Source organism: Aethina tumida, chromosome 3 (genome assembly GCF_024364675.1).
Source record: "Aethina tumida isolate Nest 87 chromosome 3, icAetTumi1.1, whole genome shotgun sequence".
NCBI lineage: Eukaryota > Metazoa > Arthropoda > Insecta > Coleoptera > Nitidulidae > Aethina > Aethina tumida.
The window spans coordinates 20,140,449-20,160,338 of NC_065437.1; the positions used below are offsets into that span (position 1 = coordinate 20,140,449).

The 19,890-nt window shown below is 28.0% G+C and overlaps 1 protein-coding gene across 1 annotated transcript in view; it reads left to right on the top strand.

Annotated features, from left to right (window-relative positions):
- The window catches only part of LOC109603416 (metabotropic glutamate receptor 5-like), a 45,365-nt gene that overhangs the window by 16,556 nt on the left and 8,919 nt on the right, over positions 1-19,890 (top strand). The window contains exons 2-4 of the mRNA XM_049964704.1: positions 3,014-3,730; positions 9,285-9,531; positions 16,202-16,464. Coding sequence (XP_049820661.1) covers positions 3,061-3,730; positions 9,285-9,531; positions 16,202-16,464 — 1,180 coding nt within the window. The 5' untranslated portion in view covers positions 3,014-3,060. The remainder of the gene's footprint in view (positions 1-3,013; positions 3,731-9,284; positions 9,532-16,201; positions 16,465-19,890) is intronic.

The window sequence follows — 19,890 nt, forward strand, 5'->3', positions numbered from 1 at the left end:
GTAATTAGTGCTCCACTTTAAACTTTAATACAGAATAATTACAAAATTCTACTTTGCATCTCATTTTAGATGGAAAAATTGAGCCGATAATAAAAAATAAAATTATTTCGACAAAAAATATATCAATATATATATTCTCTTAATGCAACTTTTAATTTAAAATAAAAAACAGTCATTTAATGTTATTGTATGTATCACTTAAAGAGACTTGGCTGAAGTCTGCGAAAAGTCTTCCGGCAGAGAAAGGCGAACGGCTTTAACTGAAAGTGCCTCTTATCGTCAGAAAATTTAAGAATGTCTGTAAGCTGCGGTTTGTCTTTTATTTGGTGGCGGTTTTAAATAATGGCTTTATTTGGCATAAACGGTCTGTTGAATAATCCAAAATTAATATACATTTTCTAATCAATATTTTTACTTTAGAACCATAATGTGTTTTTTAAAGTAACTGTTTTTTCTGATGAAATTAATGTTAATGTTATTTAAAGTTGTTTATATTGGGTTGGCAAGTAAGTCATTGTGGATTTCACTCATGATGGCTTCAATTGAATGTTTAAGTTTGCTGGCGTAGTCCAAATGTAAAACACATTTCGTTATTTGATAGTTGGAAATTCAGCTATCAATCAGTAAAAAAAGTTTTTTGATCGGTTGCGTAGTTTTCGTTTGGCGTTCGTTGAAAAATGGAAGATCAAAAGGAACATTTTCGTCATATTTTGCTTTTTTATTTCCGCAAAGGGAAAAACGTATCGCAAGCTCACAAAAAGTTATGTGCTGTTTATGGCGACGAAACCGTAAAAGAACGGCAGTTTCAAAATTGGTTTGCTAAATTTCGTTCTGGTGATTTTTCACTCAAAGATGAACAACGCTCTGGTCGTCCAGTTGAAGTTTGTGACGACCTAATCAAAGCAATAATCGATTCGGATTGTCACAGTACAACACATGAGATTGCAGAGAAGTTTCAGGTATCACATACATGCATTGAAAATCACTTAAAACAACTTGACTATGTTCAAAACCTCGATACATGGGTTCCTCACGAACTGAAAGAAACACATTAACCGCCGCGATTTGCTAAAGAAACGTAATGAAAATGATCCATTTTTAAAACGACTGATAACTGGCAATGAAAAATGGGTTGTTTACAACAATATCAAGCGGAAAAGACCGTGGAGCAGGCCAGGTGAACCAGCTCAAACAACATCAAAAGCTGGTATTCATCAAAAAAGGTTTTGTTACCAGTTTGGTGGGATTTTAAAGGAATTGTCTACTTTAAACTCTTACCACCTAACCGAACGATCAATTCTGTTGTCCACGTTGAACTAATGAAATTAAACAATGCAGTTGAAGAAAAGCGGCCCGAATTGACAAATCGAAAAGGTTTTGTATTCCATCATGACAATGCAATGCCACACACATATTGGGTTGGGATGTTTTGCCACATCCACCATATAGTCCTGACCTTGCACCATTTAATTACTTTGTGTTTCGATCTTTACAAAACTCCTTGAATGGTAAAATTTTCAACAATGATGATGATGTCAAATCATACCTGATTCAGTTTTTTGCTAATAAAAACAAGAAGTTTTATTAACTTGGGATTATGATGCTGCCTGAAAGATGGCAAAAGGTCATTGATCAAAATGGGCAATGTATTACAGAGTAAAGTTATTTAGTTCTTTGAAAAAATTGTCTTTGATTTTCTAAAAAAAATCCGCAATTACTTAGTTGCCAACCCAATAATTATAAAAATAATTCCTGACATTTATGGTATTAACTTTTTTGCGTATATAAGTATAAGAAGTCGATATTGAATTTAATATAAATACATTCTGACTTTGGAAAATGTTTTTTGCTTCGAAAACTTTTCCACTTTAGATACATTAGCAATATCCACTTTATGATGAATTTTATTGCTATATTATATATCACGAAATGTGAAGCTAACACAGAAACTTAATTTAACATAATGTATGTTAATCATTTGCATGTTTATTTTGTTTTCTTATATTGCATGAGTGCTTCTCTAATTAGGTAAATATACTAACGGTTACATTAGCAAAAATATATAATGCAATTTATACTTTATACTTAAATATTGAGAATAATAAAAGCTCAGAAGGTATACGAAGGGTCGACCTTATGGTAATTTTATGTGAAATGTGGTATTTAATTAAATATAGGGAGCTTTAATTAGTAAATATATTATTTAGTTTTCAATATAGACTAACATAAATTGGGGAATAGAATTATAACCAAAAAAAACATTGAATATTATCAAAAAATACCCAAATATGGTTTAAAAAATGCATGGACATCAAAGTGAAATGGTACTAAATAATTAGAGTTACAATTTAAAAAATTCATCATAAATATACCGCAGTACCAACGGCTAAATTCACACCAATATGTTTTTAACCACTCCGAATATGCTACAACACATACGATAAATTGAAATCATATATGTAGATTATTTATTTATCTATCTGCCATGATTTATTAGTATTCAGTTCACTCAATTCCAGTTGTTGTATGTGTATATCTAATAAATAGCTAATTGTTGATTTGCATTTTGAAAATTACATTCATTATGATTTTAAATTTTTTAAAAATACAATTAGTCATACACTTGAAATGCACTATTTAATTTAAGTCTCCAAACTTTAAACTTAATAAGTTATTATTACTATTAAAGAATATATAAAAATATTATATAGCAATTTATATTTTTACAATAAGAAGAAAATATTAAAATAATTAGAAATGTTGATAAATTTAAATGTTGTCAGTTAAAACAAATAATATTTATTTAATATTATACTAGTAATATATATGACGTATATATAATATTAATAATTAAAGTAGATAAATTTATATTTATTTACATTTTTTAATTGATAAATTGATTGATTGATTAAAAGTTAGAAAATGAGATACTTTCTGATAATTTCATGTCTTTATTTATGCTACTGAAGTTTTTGTAGTTGTATAGCCTAATATGTTTTATTTATTGTTTCAGAAGAAAACGAAAATGAAGACACGAAAAATATCCATAATAATTATAAAATGCCTGTTCCTTGGAGAGCAACATTTATTCAGACGGCTGTCTTCATATTGATCCTTGATGCGGTACAAAACTCTGAACCTGACAAACGAATATCGGCCTTCATTAACGGCGACTTCATAATAGGCGCTCTCTTTCCCCTGCACCACCAGCCCTCATCAAAGACAAGACTAATTGCCAGTTTGGGCATTAAATGCGGTGACATCCGTGAGCTGTATGGCATCCAAAGGGTCGAAGTGACACTTCAAACATTAGACAAAATTAATAGGGATCCGAATTTATTGCCCAATGTGACGCTGGGTGTGGAAATACGCGACGAGTGCTGGTATGCACCGGTGGCGCTTCAGCAGAGCATCGAGCTCATTAGGGACGCCATCACACCTGTTTCAACGTTGAGTTCATGTGCCGACTTAACTGGGTCCGAGACCCGGGGCCCATTGATTGGTGTCGTGGGTCCCGGTTCCAGTTCGGTCGCTTTGCAGGTTCAGAATCTGCTGCAATTATTTCACATGCCTCAAATCGGTTACTCAACCACCTCCCGGGATCTATCTGATAAGAGCAGATTTAACTACTTTCTAAGGGTCGTCCCCTCCGATTACTATCAGGCGCAAGTTATGTTGGATATTGTACGGTACTTTGGATGGAAGTATGTGTCAGCAGTTAATACAGATGGTAGGTTGATGATTTTATAGTGTTTATAAACCATTAAGCATTTCTTTTTGTACATTCTACTCACATACTTTTTGAAAAGTTTCAAGGAATCATTAATATCAATATATTACAAGATTTTTTTACCAACAAAATATTATTTGTATGTAGATTTTTAAACAAAATTAGTTTTTTAAAGAAATAATTCGTATTTCTCCAAATAGATATTATAAACAATTGTATGTTCAAGTATTAATGCACGAATAATATATAATATGCTGAAACGGAATATAAAAAAGGGAAAAATCGAATGTACCATAGAATACCAAAAATTATAAGACAATATAAATAATGATGTTAGCATATGTTACAAATCCCTTAAGTTCAGCAACTTTAAATAATAAATGTAATATTAGTAGTAATAATCATCTACAAGGAGTTTCATATGTTTCAAATGTTTAATTACAATAAACTGTAATTTCAATATTTTTTCATATAATTTAAATTTAAGTTTAATTTAAAATTTTTACGAATGAGACTTATTCCAATATAATTATTTTATTAAAATGTTTACAAGAAAAATACTAATTAATTTTTCAATATTACAATGATAATGCGATTAGTAAAGGTAATAATAAAACGGGAAATGAAAAATAAATAACGACTCTAAATTACATTGTTCCTAATGACATATCTTCCAACCAATGACTTTTCATCCCATTAAACATTTTTATTCGAACAATGGAGTAATTAAAAGTAAAATGCAGCCTGAAACGTTTTTAAAACAAAGCGGAAATGATTTATTTAGAATGGAATCTCCTTGCTCAGTTCATTCCAGAAGTTACATGTTTCATTTTTGATAGTGTCTAGGGGAAATATCTATTGTCTAGGGTTTTTTTAAATAAAAGTTAATTATTATTTTTGAAATGGTGAAATATAATGATTTTATCAATTTAATTTACATCCTACAGAGGGTGGAGTTAAAAACCAAATAAATTAAAAAATTATTAATTTTTTATTTTATTTTATTATTAATGAGTGGTAGCCTTAAATATATATATATATAACACATATATATATACAATGTTACGAAAAACGTAAAAATTTACTAACAACAATGTAAGTAAAGTGACGTAATTCCATACGATCAAATTCCATACGATTAAAATTCGTACGATCATTTTCCATACGATGAAAATCCGTACGATCAAAATCCATATGATCATTGTCCACATACGTTCAAAATTCATACAATCATTTTCCATACGATAATTTTCCATTTGATCAAAATTCATACGATCAAAATCCATTCGATCATTTTCCATACGATTGAAATGCATATGATCATTTTCCATGCGATTAAAATCCATATGATCATTTTCCATATGATCAAAGTCCATATGATCATTTTCCATAGGATCAAATTCCATACAATCAAAATCCATACGATCAATTTTCATACAATTAAAATCTATAGGTAAAATCCATACGACTAAATTCATACTGATTAAATAACATAGTTTCACTTTATTTTTTTACTAATACTAATTTCCTGAAAAATCATTAAAAAAGTAAAAATAAATAATTCTAATGCTTCCTGAATTCCCAAAAAATTACTAAAAACGTAAGAAATAAATAAAAGACATAATCATTTTATTAAAAGAACAATTCTTTAAATTAATTTTATTATTAACCAGCTGTACCCGCAACTTCGTCCGGGAGGCGCCCGACGTGACGGCCCAGTGGTGGCATGCGCGTGAGCTGCGCGTGGTACTGGACAGTATTTGGACACAGCAACATTACTTTATTTTTTTAAAATAAAAGTAGCCTAAGTTACTCCTTATTACATCAGCTACCTGCAATAAAAGTCCTGTCAAAATCAGTTCAGCCATTTCAGAGATTAGCCGGAACAAACAGACAGACCGACAGAGAGATAAAAATTGTAAAAAATGGTGTGTGTATGTGCCGTATTTATATTCATATGCATGTAGTAAGAAACGGTTATTTCAATATTACAAACAGACACTTCAATTTTATTTATATGTATAGATAATATTAATTTAATATTGTTTTATTTTTCCATTTCCTCTGATCAGGTATAACGAATTTAGAAAAACCTACATTTTGCACGAAACTATATCTCAAAATATATCGTAATATATTGATTAACTAATTTATTCTTTGAAAAAATATTTTAATTACATTTTGTTCAGCTAGAGTAGATATTAACACATTCCTCCAGGTATACACATAATAACAATCATTATAATTATCTCTGGAGCCGTGGAGCAATCATCGCCATACAATAATATTTCTCTGCGCTTCCCTCATTCTCGGTACAATGGATAATTGAGATTTCCCGGTGTAGAACATCATTTTCCATCATAAAATACCAAAACCAATTCAGCTTCTTTATTTAAAACTACACGTTATTTACTATTCTTTTGGTAATTAATTTTTAATGTGAATACGTCCTGCAAGTAAAAAACAAAATGAAAAATTACTTTATATATTCATTCATTATCTTAATGTATATAAAAATATTGTTTTTTATTTTAAATTTTATATCAGGAGGTATTAAAATTATTTTTTAATAATTTTTTGGTAATGCATAATGCACAACTTAAATTTACATACATTAAACTTAAGAAGCATCTTAAATTGACAACAAATTGTGAACATCTAAAATGAATCGTGTAGTGAATACGAATGCAGTTGATTGGATCAGTGTCCTTTGAAGTATCGATGTGCTTTTTGTTATTAAATCAAACCCTTCGTTTTTACCAAAGTGATCGGATTAATTTGACTATAATTAGAGTCCGGCAAAGCTTTCATTTGAAAGGGACAATGGAAAAGTAAATGGAGCGAAAATTTAATATGTATGCTTAATGGAATTTTTTTTATTGTACTATGTTACTTTTTACAATATAACATAATATATAAGGATTCTAAAAAAGTTGACATTTTAATATTTGCAGCAATTTGTTTGTGAAATCCAGGAAACCCATATGGTACAGAAGTAATCCGGAGATTTAATAATTTAAAAAATCGTCATTATAAAACTGAATATTAATAAAAAATTTTACCGGGATATTATAAAAACAAATGAAAATTGTACTGTTTTGCCGTCCGACAATTTAATAGTTATATAAAAATAAAAAAAAATATATGTTAAATGAAACTCTTTACAATTTACAATTTAATATTGAATTTCTTTGTGGATTTTTATTTCTAATATTAACATGTATATCCGTTTATACAGTATTAAAAAGTATTATTTTAAACCAACAGAATGAAATATTTTATGCTCAAAATGATCATTAAAACTGATGATCTTCATTTTTGTGGTTTTTCATTACGTACCCGTCCAGATTCTAAATCTACATAATCTGACTGGAAATTGAAATCAGGCAGTAAACAGTATTATACGAATTATTCGCACGTGAAATAGCTGGGGGTTGCGGTTGCATTATTTTAAATAACACTGCTATTCCGCAGAGCCTATTATATTTGTCATACGAAAACGGCCGATTATATGATTTCTGACAATGCCATTCCCTATTGAATAAAATTATTGAACTGAAATATCAGTTGCCAATTACTGTATGATTTTGGGAACAGTTACTTCTGTATAATAATGACATTGAGCAATTGCACTATCAATTTTATTATTACAGCTCTTTCAACGATGGTAAGAGTATGTCTATATAATATTTAACGTAAACAAAAAGTAAAATTTGATTTGAAATTACTTCTTTAAATATACAAAAGGCAAAAAAAATAAATTGCGTCATTAAATTACATTACTTCTAATAACTACCCCCCAACCTTTCACTTTTCATTTCATTAAACGTTTCTACCCGAACGAACAATGGCTTAATTAAATACAAATCGCTAACTGAAATTCACGTTTTTAAATAAATGATTATTTACACAGTATCATTTGCATCCATCAAGTTTTCATTTGCCGTGTCATTCTTACAAATCAATTTCATGAAACTATTTAATTTTAAATTAAATTCTGCAACTATTTATACGTTTAGGCTGTTTTTTAGTCTCGATATAAAGAAGGGCAATAAGTTCTAATCTCGGCGTTAAAAGTTTGATGGGGTCTGTCACTGCGGATCTGGGACCTAATCATGTGTGATGTCCTAAATCAACTTTGCTGACAGCAAGTATTGTCAGTTTAATCAGCGAAACTACAATCCGTCGAGTGCTAAACACGAACCCGAGACCGTTCACATATCCGAAACGACTTGAGAAGGGAGAACTTCGGTAATCGCGGAGCCATCAAAGGTCAAACGCTATTAAACACTTCTCTTTAGACATACGAGCATTCCTAAAACGCCATTCGTATCAATAATTTTCAGCCTACGTACACCTTTTTCATAATTAGATTGATAAATATGTTCTTTTGAATTAAACGAATACAATTTGTGAAATCACAGAGCATGAAAAACTGTACGAAAAAGTTAAAAAATGGCAATTTTATTTTGAATTTGTTTGATGTATATATTTTTGCAAAAGTGTCAAATTGTACATGTGTACAACACAATAGTGTTGAAAAACGAATAAGAAATGATTTTTTAAATAGTTTCCAATTGAAATTGAAATGTTTTAATAGAACAATAGTTCTATGCATTTGAATTTTTTTTAAACATCACTATAAACTGTAAAATGGAATAAAAATACTAACGTAGTATGTAACTATTATATGCCATCAAAACTTGCGGGATTTTAAATTTTAAATGCAATTTTCTAAAATAAATATTTACTAAATGGACAAAAAGTGATGTGTTTTTATTTCATTTTTGCGGTACATTTTACTTGTTTAGAGAGCCCGAAAAAATCTCTTTAAACTAAGAAATAAAAGCAAGTAAACAATCTATGTTTTGAAAATTATTGACAATCAATACTATAAATCACTTTATGTAAAGTGTCATATTTAACAAATATTATTTTCAATAAGTTTTATAAATGACATAAATTAAATAACATAAAACATAATTCAATTCTGTAATAAACTCAAAAATTTCACTTACAGATTTTGAATTAGTACTTTCAATTTAGGACATATGCTTATGCGTCATTTCCTTAGACTGAGTCATGTTGTCTCAAAAATGTAATACAGCACCTTAAAATTTATGTCCCTGCTGAAGAATTTATACACACACACACTTGTACATCTTTACATTTACTTTATTTTTTTATCAATTTATATGTGTGTCAGTCCTTCTTTTTATGGCCTTAAAAATAATTATATCATGTTTCCTAAATTAAAAATGTGCTTAATTTTTCATTTATCTAACGAACTCTAATTAATTATCGACGTTTCAAGTCTCAGGATTTTCCTGATGAAAGTTTTAATAGGTTACTCAAATATTTACTAAAATTTGGCACCCTCCAGGCTTATGTTTATATAGTTTACTTAGAAACAAGAAATCATACTTAAATAAATCAATTTATAAATCACCAAAATAAAATTTTCAAAACACGAAAATAAATGTTAATCATGCAACACTAAATAAATTAATTTTGAGAACACAAAATAAATAACGGATTGTTTATGTTTTTGCAGAAAACTATGGACAATCCGGGATACAAGCGTTTCGGGAACTGGCAGAGGAAGCGGACGTTTGTATAGCCAGAGAGGATTCGGTCCTAAGCAACGCCGCCGACGAAACCTTCGACAAAGTCATCCTGAACTTGAGGCAGGATCCAAATGCGGTTGTCGTCGTGTGTTTTTGCGAGGGCCTAACCGTGCGGGGCTTACTGAAAGCCACCCGACGGCTCAACATGACCAACCATTTCTTGTTCATCGGAAGGTAAGGACCACTCGAAACATCTGTTCTTTAAATTATACTCTTGATATTTTCAACTTTGTTGTCGAGGAGTATGGGATAAGTGAGCGAAAATGTTACCTGCTTGATAAAGGTAAATTTTTAATTATTTAAGGATTAGACTAGGGAGTTAACAGACCCGTACATTGAGAGTAAAAATAAAATATAAATCCTTAATTTTCCGTCGCTTCCCACATCTCATTAAATGCAACACAGCTATTATAAACGGAATTTAACTAAAAGAGTTCACTAATGTAATGTGTAATTATTTTTTAATTTTTGCTGGAACATGCGCTTTACTAATTTTAATCTTAATTTTGTACTACTATTTTATTTTGAAATGAATATAATATAACTTATAATTATCATCAACAAGATATTGTTCTCGGAAGATCCACTTAATATGCGGTTCAAATCCTTAATTCCTTTTCAACCTCGAAAGGTTCAGGCTGAAGGAGTATTGAATTTTCAAGTGATAACTTATTTAAGTCCATCCTACAAAATGCCGATTTAAATATTTAGCCATGGCAAAGTTCGTAGAATTGTGCGATTCGAAGGACCATTGAGCGAGCTGTTTTCAGTCACATTTCTGATATTTTATTTATTAGAAATTGTGCGAAGCCGGCCCAATTGAATTTCCTCGGACTAACTTAACAGGATCTCAAGCTGTAAAGGGTCTTTTACGGGCATAAGTATAATGGTAGATTTTGTGGCCGGGTAAAAGGATTTTAAAATTTTAACGCTGGTGTTAAACTCGATTTTGGGTTTCTTTAATATAAAAAAAATTAATAAATATGTTATAAAGACCAAGAAAACTTCAAAATTACATTTATCTATTATTTTTTTACTGATGTGTGTATACGAGTACTTATGTAAGTAATTTAAAGAAAATTATTTAGTTTTATAAGGTATTCGTAAAGGAGTTGTTAATTTGTTAAAACTCCTTTCAGACAATTACTCACTGGATTAAATTGGATTTAAAGAGCCACGATTTCAACATGTTAAAAGAAGTCCCAGAATTAAATCTTGGGACAGTCCAACAAAAACAAGAAATGGTGTCGGGAACGTTTCAATTTGTTGTCAGTGCAGAATTTATTAGCATACGAAATCAGATTGATTTAGTACAAAGTATTTTATTACATTTATCTAGAATAAATTCCCATCTAAAATGAAATCTAGAAAAAGGCATGATTAATTGATTTTGGGAAACTTTTGTGCCAACTTTTGACAGAACAGATTCATTATATAAATATTTTTTATTTCTGAAGTCATTTTACAAAAATTGGAATTTAATGAATAAACATAAATTATCTGTATTTAATAATTTAAAGAGTTTCTAGCTTAATGGTTATGACAAAAACACTATACAGGTGTTTCCGTCATTATGAGTTTGGAAGACTTGGTGATAATTTTTTATTATTAGCAAAAAGTTTTGTAACATCGTTAAAATTACAGAACTTTGAGTTGCCACTTGGCCTCTTCTTACATCGTTCCCACGATAGACAATGATTAATTTAAAATAAAAGTGACTTTTTAAGCGATACTTAATAATGAGAAAAGTTTGTGACCTTAAATAAGGCAACCCACTAACTTACTGTTTGAAATGTTTTATAAATAATTATGATTTTATTTGCAGAACTGCGGAAGAAAACAGATCCCTTTTAAAAACAAATTATTGATTTTGGTATGCACATATTAAATCATTCAAAGACAGATCTAATTTTAGACCTGGATAATTGAGGAGGATAATTTATATGTCTTCTTAGTAAGGAAGTTAATTAGAGAAGTTTGAGAGAAATCTTAATTCTCTAAAAAACTTTAAATACCTAATTGTATCAAACTCTATTGTATCTACATTACTATATCACTCAAAATCAAAATTGTATTTGTAATAAAATTATAATTTAGTTTATCGTTTAATATGATTCTGATTTATTTTAAATGATATTGTGATTTAATTAATGCTAGTCGGTATAGTAATTAGGCCAATAATTCAAGCGAAAAATCGTCAATTAAATCTTAATGAATTCTTCCTTTCATAACAAGCGCTAATTTCATTGATTCAGTGTTTTTTAACTTTCTGCTGTCCTTAATTAATTACTTTTTGTATATATTTGTTATATTCACAATTTTCTCATGAAAATAATTTTAATATTTTATATAAAACTATTTTATGGACTCAAATTTTACAATCATTATTAATTTTATTTTAATCTAATAGAAATTAAATTTTACTATAACATAATCCAATTTTCATTAAATTAATGTATGCATTTTTAAGAATAATAAATAAATAAGGTATATTCATGATTTGTAATCTCTATTATTCTAGTAAAATAAAACAAAAGTGGGGTTTGTACACTCTGAAATATGTGCAAATCTAACTGGATTTAAGCCTCCCTTATATCCTTAAATTGTGCCTGGAGAAGAAATATAAAGCCTATTGGTTTGAATAAACGAACTCTATCGAAAAGGCACATGGTAAATATTTCTCGTGTGTCCTCCAGCAAAAGCATGTTTTCACGCCATTTTTTGTATGCAGGAAAAGGCAAACAAAGCTGTTTGGTAAAAAGTATTGGATAAAATTTAGGTTGATATTATTTATACCTACATCTTGGAGAGTAAATTGATTTTCCAAGTGACTAGTATTGATGTATGCAATTTATTTAGTGTATAGAATTTTTCATCGTTTGTATAATTGATTAACAAAAATTCATTATTCTACAGCTAAAAGCAAAATAATAAGTTTTGATTTTTGTTATAAAAATAAAAATACTTAATTGTTTTTAAAAATTAGTTCTTAATCGAAAGAGTTTTAAAAGTTTTACGCAAAGTTTTTTGCAAAAGTAAAAAAAAGTATTAAAACTGGGTATCGTAAGTTCATAAAAATATTAAAAGTTTCCCGCAAATACACCAGCAGAACTAATCTAAAACAGTTACCGCTTTGCAGGAGATATCTTATTACACATAAATTGATTTTCTGCCCCAGGGATAGGTTTATTGCTATTAGTAAGATAGACCGTACAACGTTTTTGATAAGAAACTTTGTCCTTTTTTCCTTTTCCTTCATACAAACACACATTTATGATTATCAAGATATGAAAAAGTGGGTATTGGCGAATTACAGATTATTCTTATTTTTCACATTTCATTTGATTGAACTTGTTAAAATAACTTTCTACGTAAAGGAACAGTAAATGGATAATAGTTGAATTTAGCTTGAAATAAATTGTTTCATAAATTTTAATTTAATAACCTATTCTCCTAAAATGCATAATGAATTTTTATGCCGAAAGATGCCTAAACGTATAGTATTTGCCGTAAAACCTGTTTTTCAAAAGAAAATACGCTTTATCGTAATGTGATTTACACGAAGGCTTTCAAAATGTAAACTTTACGTCATCAAAATATCATCTCATTTACATGACGCGAATTTGAAATATGCAGGGGCTTGAAGAAGTTCATAAAATGAGCCCATTCATTTTATTTTCACAATATGAGGTACCTAATGATTTGAAGTCTCGTTCTCTTTTTTTACATTAAACGGGAGGCGGAGTAATTTCATTTATATTATTTTTACATTCCTACTGTTTATTTTTTATTACAATAACAAAAATTGTACAGGTTAGTTTGAATTATTTCATTTATTTTATTTTTGAACAATAAATACAAAAGTATTTATTATTTATACAGGAGAATTATGTATTATACATCAAAAATGCTTTTTGTATGTTCCAAAAATTGTTCAGATCAAATACAATGATTTGGCTAAATTTAATTTAGTATAATTTCTGTTTTAAATTTGCAACGTAAATTTATGAAAATTATTATTATTATTATTATTTATTGGAATTTGTTAAATATTTCTAAATTTGTAAATATATTTTATATATCTGTGAGAATTTTGGGCTTTTCAAAAACTGATTTTAATTTTTAAAACTCTATTTGAATTTTGTGTTTTATTAATTTTTTCTTAACTTAGTTTAACAACCCTAGTTTACAGCAAAAATATATAAACTTTCTTTCACACATATTGAGTTAATTTGGGTCACAATCCCTTGGTAAATGACATACAAACATATTTAGTAGGGTACTGTAAGTTATGTTACATTATCAAAACTAAAATTGTGGTTATTTGATTAACACCACCACGTTTATCTATACAAATATATGAATATTAAAAATAGTTTCTTTGAATATGTTAAAATGCATGTTAATTGAATTAGCCAACATAGCTTAAATTATAATTTAGATTTTGTTAAACTAAAAAATACATTAATTTTAAATTTTAATAAATAATGTTAACATTCATGGTTTTGTTTACACTCCTAAAATATTGATAATTTATTAGTAATCCGCATAAAATTTTGTTCGTCAATATAATTTTATATGAGATTTTTAATCATAATTAGAGCAATATACCAATATTCGCAGTGTTAACGTTCATTCTTAATTGGGAATATAGTCCAGCCATTAATTAATTAATTCGAAAGTTAAACCATTAGACAGCAAAGTTATGAATAATCAAACCAATTAGAGGCGTTTAGTGGTTCATTATTCGGAAGTATTTCTAGTAGTACGTCTTTCCTGAGACCCTTATCTCTAAATATAGCGAGCGTAACACGACAACATTTTAACTTATCTTATTACACTCGATATATTTATAATTAAGGCAAGAAATAAGATGTTATGGAACAACTTTCTTGGGTCTGATTACGATTTAAATGTTTCGAATGATGACTATTTTGGAGATTCAGCAATGATAATTAAGTTTTATTTTAATGTTTGACGCAATATTTTTCTGTTTAACTGAAATAGAACTTGAAAATAGGGTTATTAGTTTTAATTATTTTTTTTATTTATTTTTCAGTACATGATAAATGTTGTTTAAATATTCTAATATATAATTAGCGTTAATTAAAGTTCCCTTAAATTAATTTGTATCTTGTATTCATCATTATAATAAATTTAACGTACATATACCACAAATTAACTAATTATATCCAGAGCTGTTAACGGTACATTGTGAGCGAAACAAAAAAATACAATAAAATAATTTTCATTTCAAATTATAAACCCTAGAACTTAAAATGTTATTTCTAATTTAAATTTGCTACTTAAAAATTGTATATACCATAAACAGCGTTTGTTATGCAAATATGGTATTTATTATCAAATAAATTATATCATCATGAAAAATAGTGGTTTCATTATTTAGTGTTTTGCTTCGCATTTTTTAAATTTGGTGTTGTGCAATAAAACCTGTAACAAAATCATAATTTAAATGAATTGTTATCGTATATCAACTACGCACGGGCGTTTAAAGTTTTCCCATGAGTAACACAGTGGACTAGTAATAAATAACACCAGTTTACAACACAAATATAGAAACTTTCTATGAATAATAAATGAAACATTTAAATAAACTGGTAAATTTCTATGTTTCACTCATTTGAACTGTGTAAAGAGTTTCCACTTGAACTTTCCGTTTGCCTTTGGTCAAATTTTCTCTTACAAATAACAAGAGATAGAACACCATTACTTGCTCGCCCCTGAAGGTTTGATATTTTCTTTCAATCCCAGTCAAGATGATCTTGTTCATCGTTTGAACCCCGTAGATTTTCTAGAAAGAAAAGCAAAAGATTGAAGTGAAAATGAACCTTAATTGTCTTATTAGAATCTTAAAATTGAAAATGTTTGTACTGTACTACAACTACATATGCAATTAAACTGTAGTTCACATTATATTATCACCAGCTCAACAGCTTATATGAATGAAAAATACATTGTTTTTTCTCTATTTCTATCACAACGCTTTTTATACAATTGTGGTTGCTAGGGCTGGAAATATAATTGAATAAACTGTCAATTAAAAGTGTAAAAGTAGAAATATTGAAATATTTGTTATTGAAAAATATCTCGTGTCAAAGGTGGTTGAAATTTATAAATTATTTTACGGCTTCATTAGCTGTAACTCAGTTATTGAAGTATGAGTATAAATAATAAATACATTATCTCAAAAAAAAAATGAATTGAAAAATAAAGTAATGTGATTTTCCTATTCAACTCATCCAAATTATATGATTAAATTATTATTTATTACCCATTTATATTCAATTATTATACACTGAAATTAAATATAATATAGACTGAAACTAAATATAATATATAACTAATATAATATTCTCAAAAAATATTTTATTGGCATCAAACAAGAGCGCATTTCCAACAGACCTTTTTAAATAACCTGTCAAATTTTTAAAAACATGAGGTGAAAAAAAGGTATGATAAAAAAATTAAGTTATAAAAAATAAAATTACATTCAAACATTCTGCGTTTAGATCTCCTCATTACAACTAATTTTATTAATTCATTGCAAGGTAACAATTAATTATCAATAACTCGAATAAAAATTAAATATCGAATAAAAATTAAAAATTGACCTTTTTGACAAATATTTCTATTTTATTGCAATCAATCTACAGTTAAGCATTGTAATTTATTTTAGGATAAAATGGGTTAAAGAGTATCTGCAAAGCAAAACTGTATTTCCTATGTGTTGCAGATAAGTTTATGATATAAAGAAGTAAAAGAAACATTTTGTTTATAAATCGTATATGCCATTTAGATCGTAAAATGTTGTGTTCCATTACAGCGACGGCTGGGCAGACCGCAGCGACGTAATAAAGGGTTACGAGGAGGAGGCCTGGGGCGGCATCTCCATAAGGATCCACTCGCCGCACGTGAAATCCTTCGACGACTATTACTGGTCGCTCGATCCGGAGACCAACACGCGCAACCCCTGGTTCAGGGAGTTCTGGGAGTCGCGGTTTACATGCACTCTCGACGAACCGAACATTTCTACGTCAGCGCAAAACACCGAGGCCACCGCCAAACCCAATGAGAATATATGCAGCAGTAAGTCTTTTTTTATTATTTAATTAGGGGCCTAAATAGTTTAACGTTTTTTCGTTACACTAACTAACTTTTGAGTTTGATTATTTTTGTTATTACTTCATTTGTAAACTTAGAAAGTTATACAACACACATTGTACCACATGTCATTTTTACAAAATCTAATAAAAGTCTAAAATTATTACAAAATCTGAGGAAGTTTCTGTGTGGATATTTCTTTTTGATGTTTACACATTTAGTAAATGTTGAAGTATATTTTTTGTTTGGAAAACCCAGAAGTTTAATCATAAGAGTAAGTAAACCGGAAATTACATTAAAAAATTGTATGGAAAAAAGTTTTATTATAAAATGGGTTAAATAATTAAAGCAAGATACTTCTTTAATCTCAGTCACTAAAAAATTTCTATCTACCAAAGGTATTCGTAATTGGAAGAGACTTATAAAGTGAATTAAAATTATTTTATACATTTATTATAATTTTAATGGTTAAATTATTATATGAAGCGGTATATTTGCAATTCTTTAAAATATGGCGGATGCGCCACAATTAGTCACAATGAAATAGATATCAACATTTAAAATGTAAATAGTACGCAAATTTTTTTAACTAGTACTTAAAATTTTTAATAGATAACTTGATTTTTTAAAAATAAGGTATATTTAATTAATTAAAAATATGTATGCGGATGTACCAAAATTTTTAACAAATATAACCTTTTAATCTCAAGTTGACTAACGTAGATTTTTTTAATTAGTACTTAAAATTGAATTTTAATAGATAACTTTTGATATTTTAAAAATATGGTGTATGCACAGAGAATATCGTTGTATGTATTCAGACTATTTAGAATTTTGGTACACTTTTAAATATTTATTATTTATTTTATTTGATTTAAATTTATAAATATAGGTAATAAATATATATAAAATTCGATTAATATTAATAATCAAGATATTTAAGTAACATTCAATAAATTAAAATTGTGACTTGATTACTGGTGAATCTCTGTAATATATAAACCTAAAATATATTGTTCCTTAAATAAAGTAAACAAAAAACATTTGCGACTTTTAAACGCATAACAGTTTAAAAGAGATATATGGCCCCTAAAACTGTCCGCACTAATGATTTAACATGTGAAATCAGTCCCGTGAAAAATCTTTACAGTAAAGACCGCTGGCATTTAAGGTCTAAATTAAGAACATGAAAAAACCTATATGGATCATATAGAAATATTATAACGAACAAAGACCGAGGCAAGTTAGCACACATTTTATTTGAGGAGGATCAATCTTCCATGCTCTAGTAATCTCATGAGTTCACTGCCGCTGCATGTGGATAGATTTTTACTAGTGAACGTGTGTCGCTTATTATTGAACTTGGGCATGTACTTGACTGGATACGTTTCCCTTTGATTCCGAGTAAATATACCGGTTTTTATCGCAGTAAATCCTCGTTGAAATTTAGTTTTCAGTTCGCTACTCACCTCGATGTAGCCGAATAGATTTATTTAAGCTTATTCTATTCACTATCACTTTAGATACCGTTTGATATTTTAAGAAACAAATCTAATATAGTTATTGTATGAAATAAAATATTGTAGGTATTTTAAATTAATAATCACGACTAGCTCACACTCCTTTATATATTTAATTTATAGAAATTTTAAAAGAGATTCATTTATGAAACATGTTTATTACTTTGCACTGAAAGCTGCAACTTGTTTTTTGTTTTTCTTAGTATAATGGATGATACACTTCAGAGTTTTTCTTAGTACACGAAGATGCACTTGAAAACATAATTTTCATTTATCATTTTACTAAGTAAATTTATAATTTATTGCCTTTTAAGTTCACTTTCTTGAAAAACTGCTTCTTCCAGGTAGGATTTTACTTTAAAGAACCCAATTAAAAATTGTTCACTAATTAAAATACCGATTTAATTTGTCATTTTAAATTTGCAATAATTTATATCAAATAAAATTTAAATCAGTTTTATATTTATTTTATGAATCGTTTTCTCAATTATTTTATAAGATTTTATAATTAGTTGTCAAAACATTATTCCATTATATTTAGTTCTAGACACAGATTGTAAAGAGAATTAAATAAGCAAGCAATAAAATGTCAGCAATAAAAAATAATTTCAAGTAAAATATAATGTCATTATTATTATATTCAGACATTATTCAAATAATTTCAGACATCAATTTCCTTATCATATTGCATAATTTGCATATCTCATTTAATTTCAATTGAAACCGATATAAATTAGGCTGTTTAAATTCAAGTAACGTAGATCTTTTTGTTTGGACATAATAATACTCCTGGGCCTTTTAATCTGTAAAAACTTGAAAACATCTTCAAAATTATGACCTTCCACTTGATGAACTTTTTCTTTCCACTTCACGTTTCTATACAGTCATTTTTTATTTAATGGCTGGATTTAACATCACTTTATTCTACTTGAGATCAATAATTTTTACGCAGGGTTTGTCTTATCAAAATGAAAACAATACTTTACACATTTATTTAAATGAAAAAATAACTAGCCGTTAATATTAATATAACATATTTCTGTAAATTATAAAGTGTAAATAGGATACTATAATTTATCTTGTAGCATTAAAACATAATTCGTTAAATTGACACAAAAGATAATTATATTGCTATTGTCTAATATTTTACAGTGCACAGAGGCATAAAGTAAACAGCGATAATTGTAAAGGGTAACTCAGCGTATTAAATTTAATGCACAATAAAAGATACATACCACATAAATTTGGCTGTCTCATCAAATTGAAATTTATGATCTATTGTCAACAGTATAAAAACACCGAAAATTATAGTTAAGAGTAAATTTTGCATGGCAAATTTCTCTAAAAACGTAAATTTGATTAATCACTTCATTTTCATAGCAGTAAATTGTCCTTAATATATATATATATATATATATATATATATATATATATATATGTATATATATATATGTATATATATATATGTATATATATATGCATTTATGTATTTAATGCAATTAGATGTATCTGTTTAACAAATATATTTTTGCATTTTTGAACTTTTTTGATACCTTACTTTCTAAAGAAACTGGACATTTAAATGTACTGAAATGTTTTATTATGTTAATCCAGTTCCTGCATAATTAAACTGTTGGTTAGAAGGGAAATTATGGTTATAACACGTTGTATTGTTTCATTCAGGATGGAAAATCGTATGGTCCATACACTAATATGTATACCGCAAGTTATTGTGATATACGCTACCATTGTTATTATATGGTGCATATATCAGAGTAGTAGACAAGCAGGATCAATATATTTTCTGTAAAAAGTCACATTTACTATTGAGTATTTCAAATAAATCTAAAGCTACATAAACTGAAATATGAGATTCACAAAATGTTTTTGT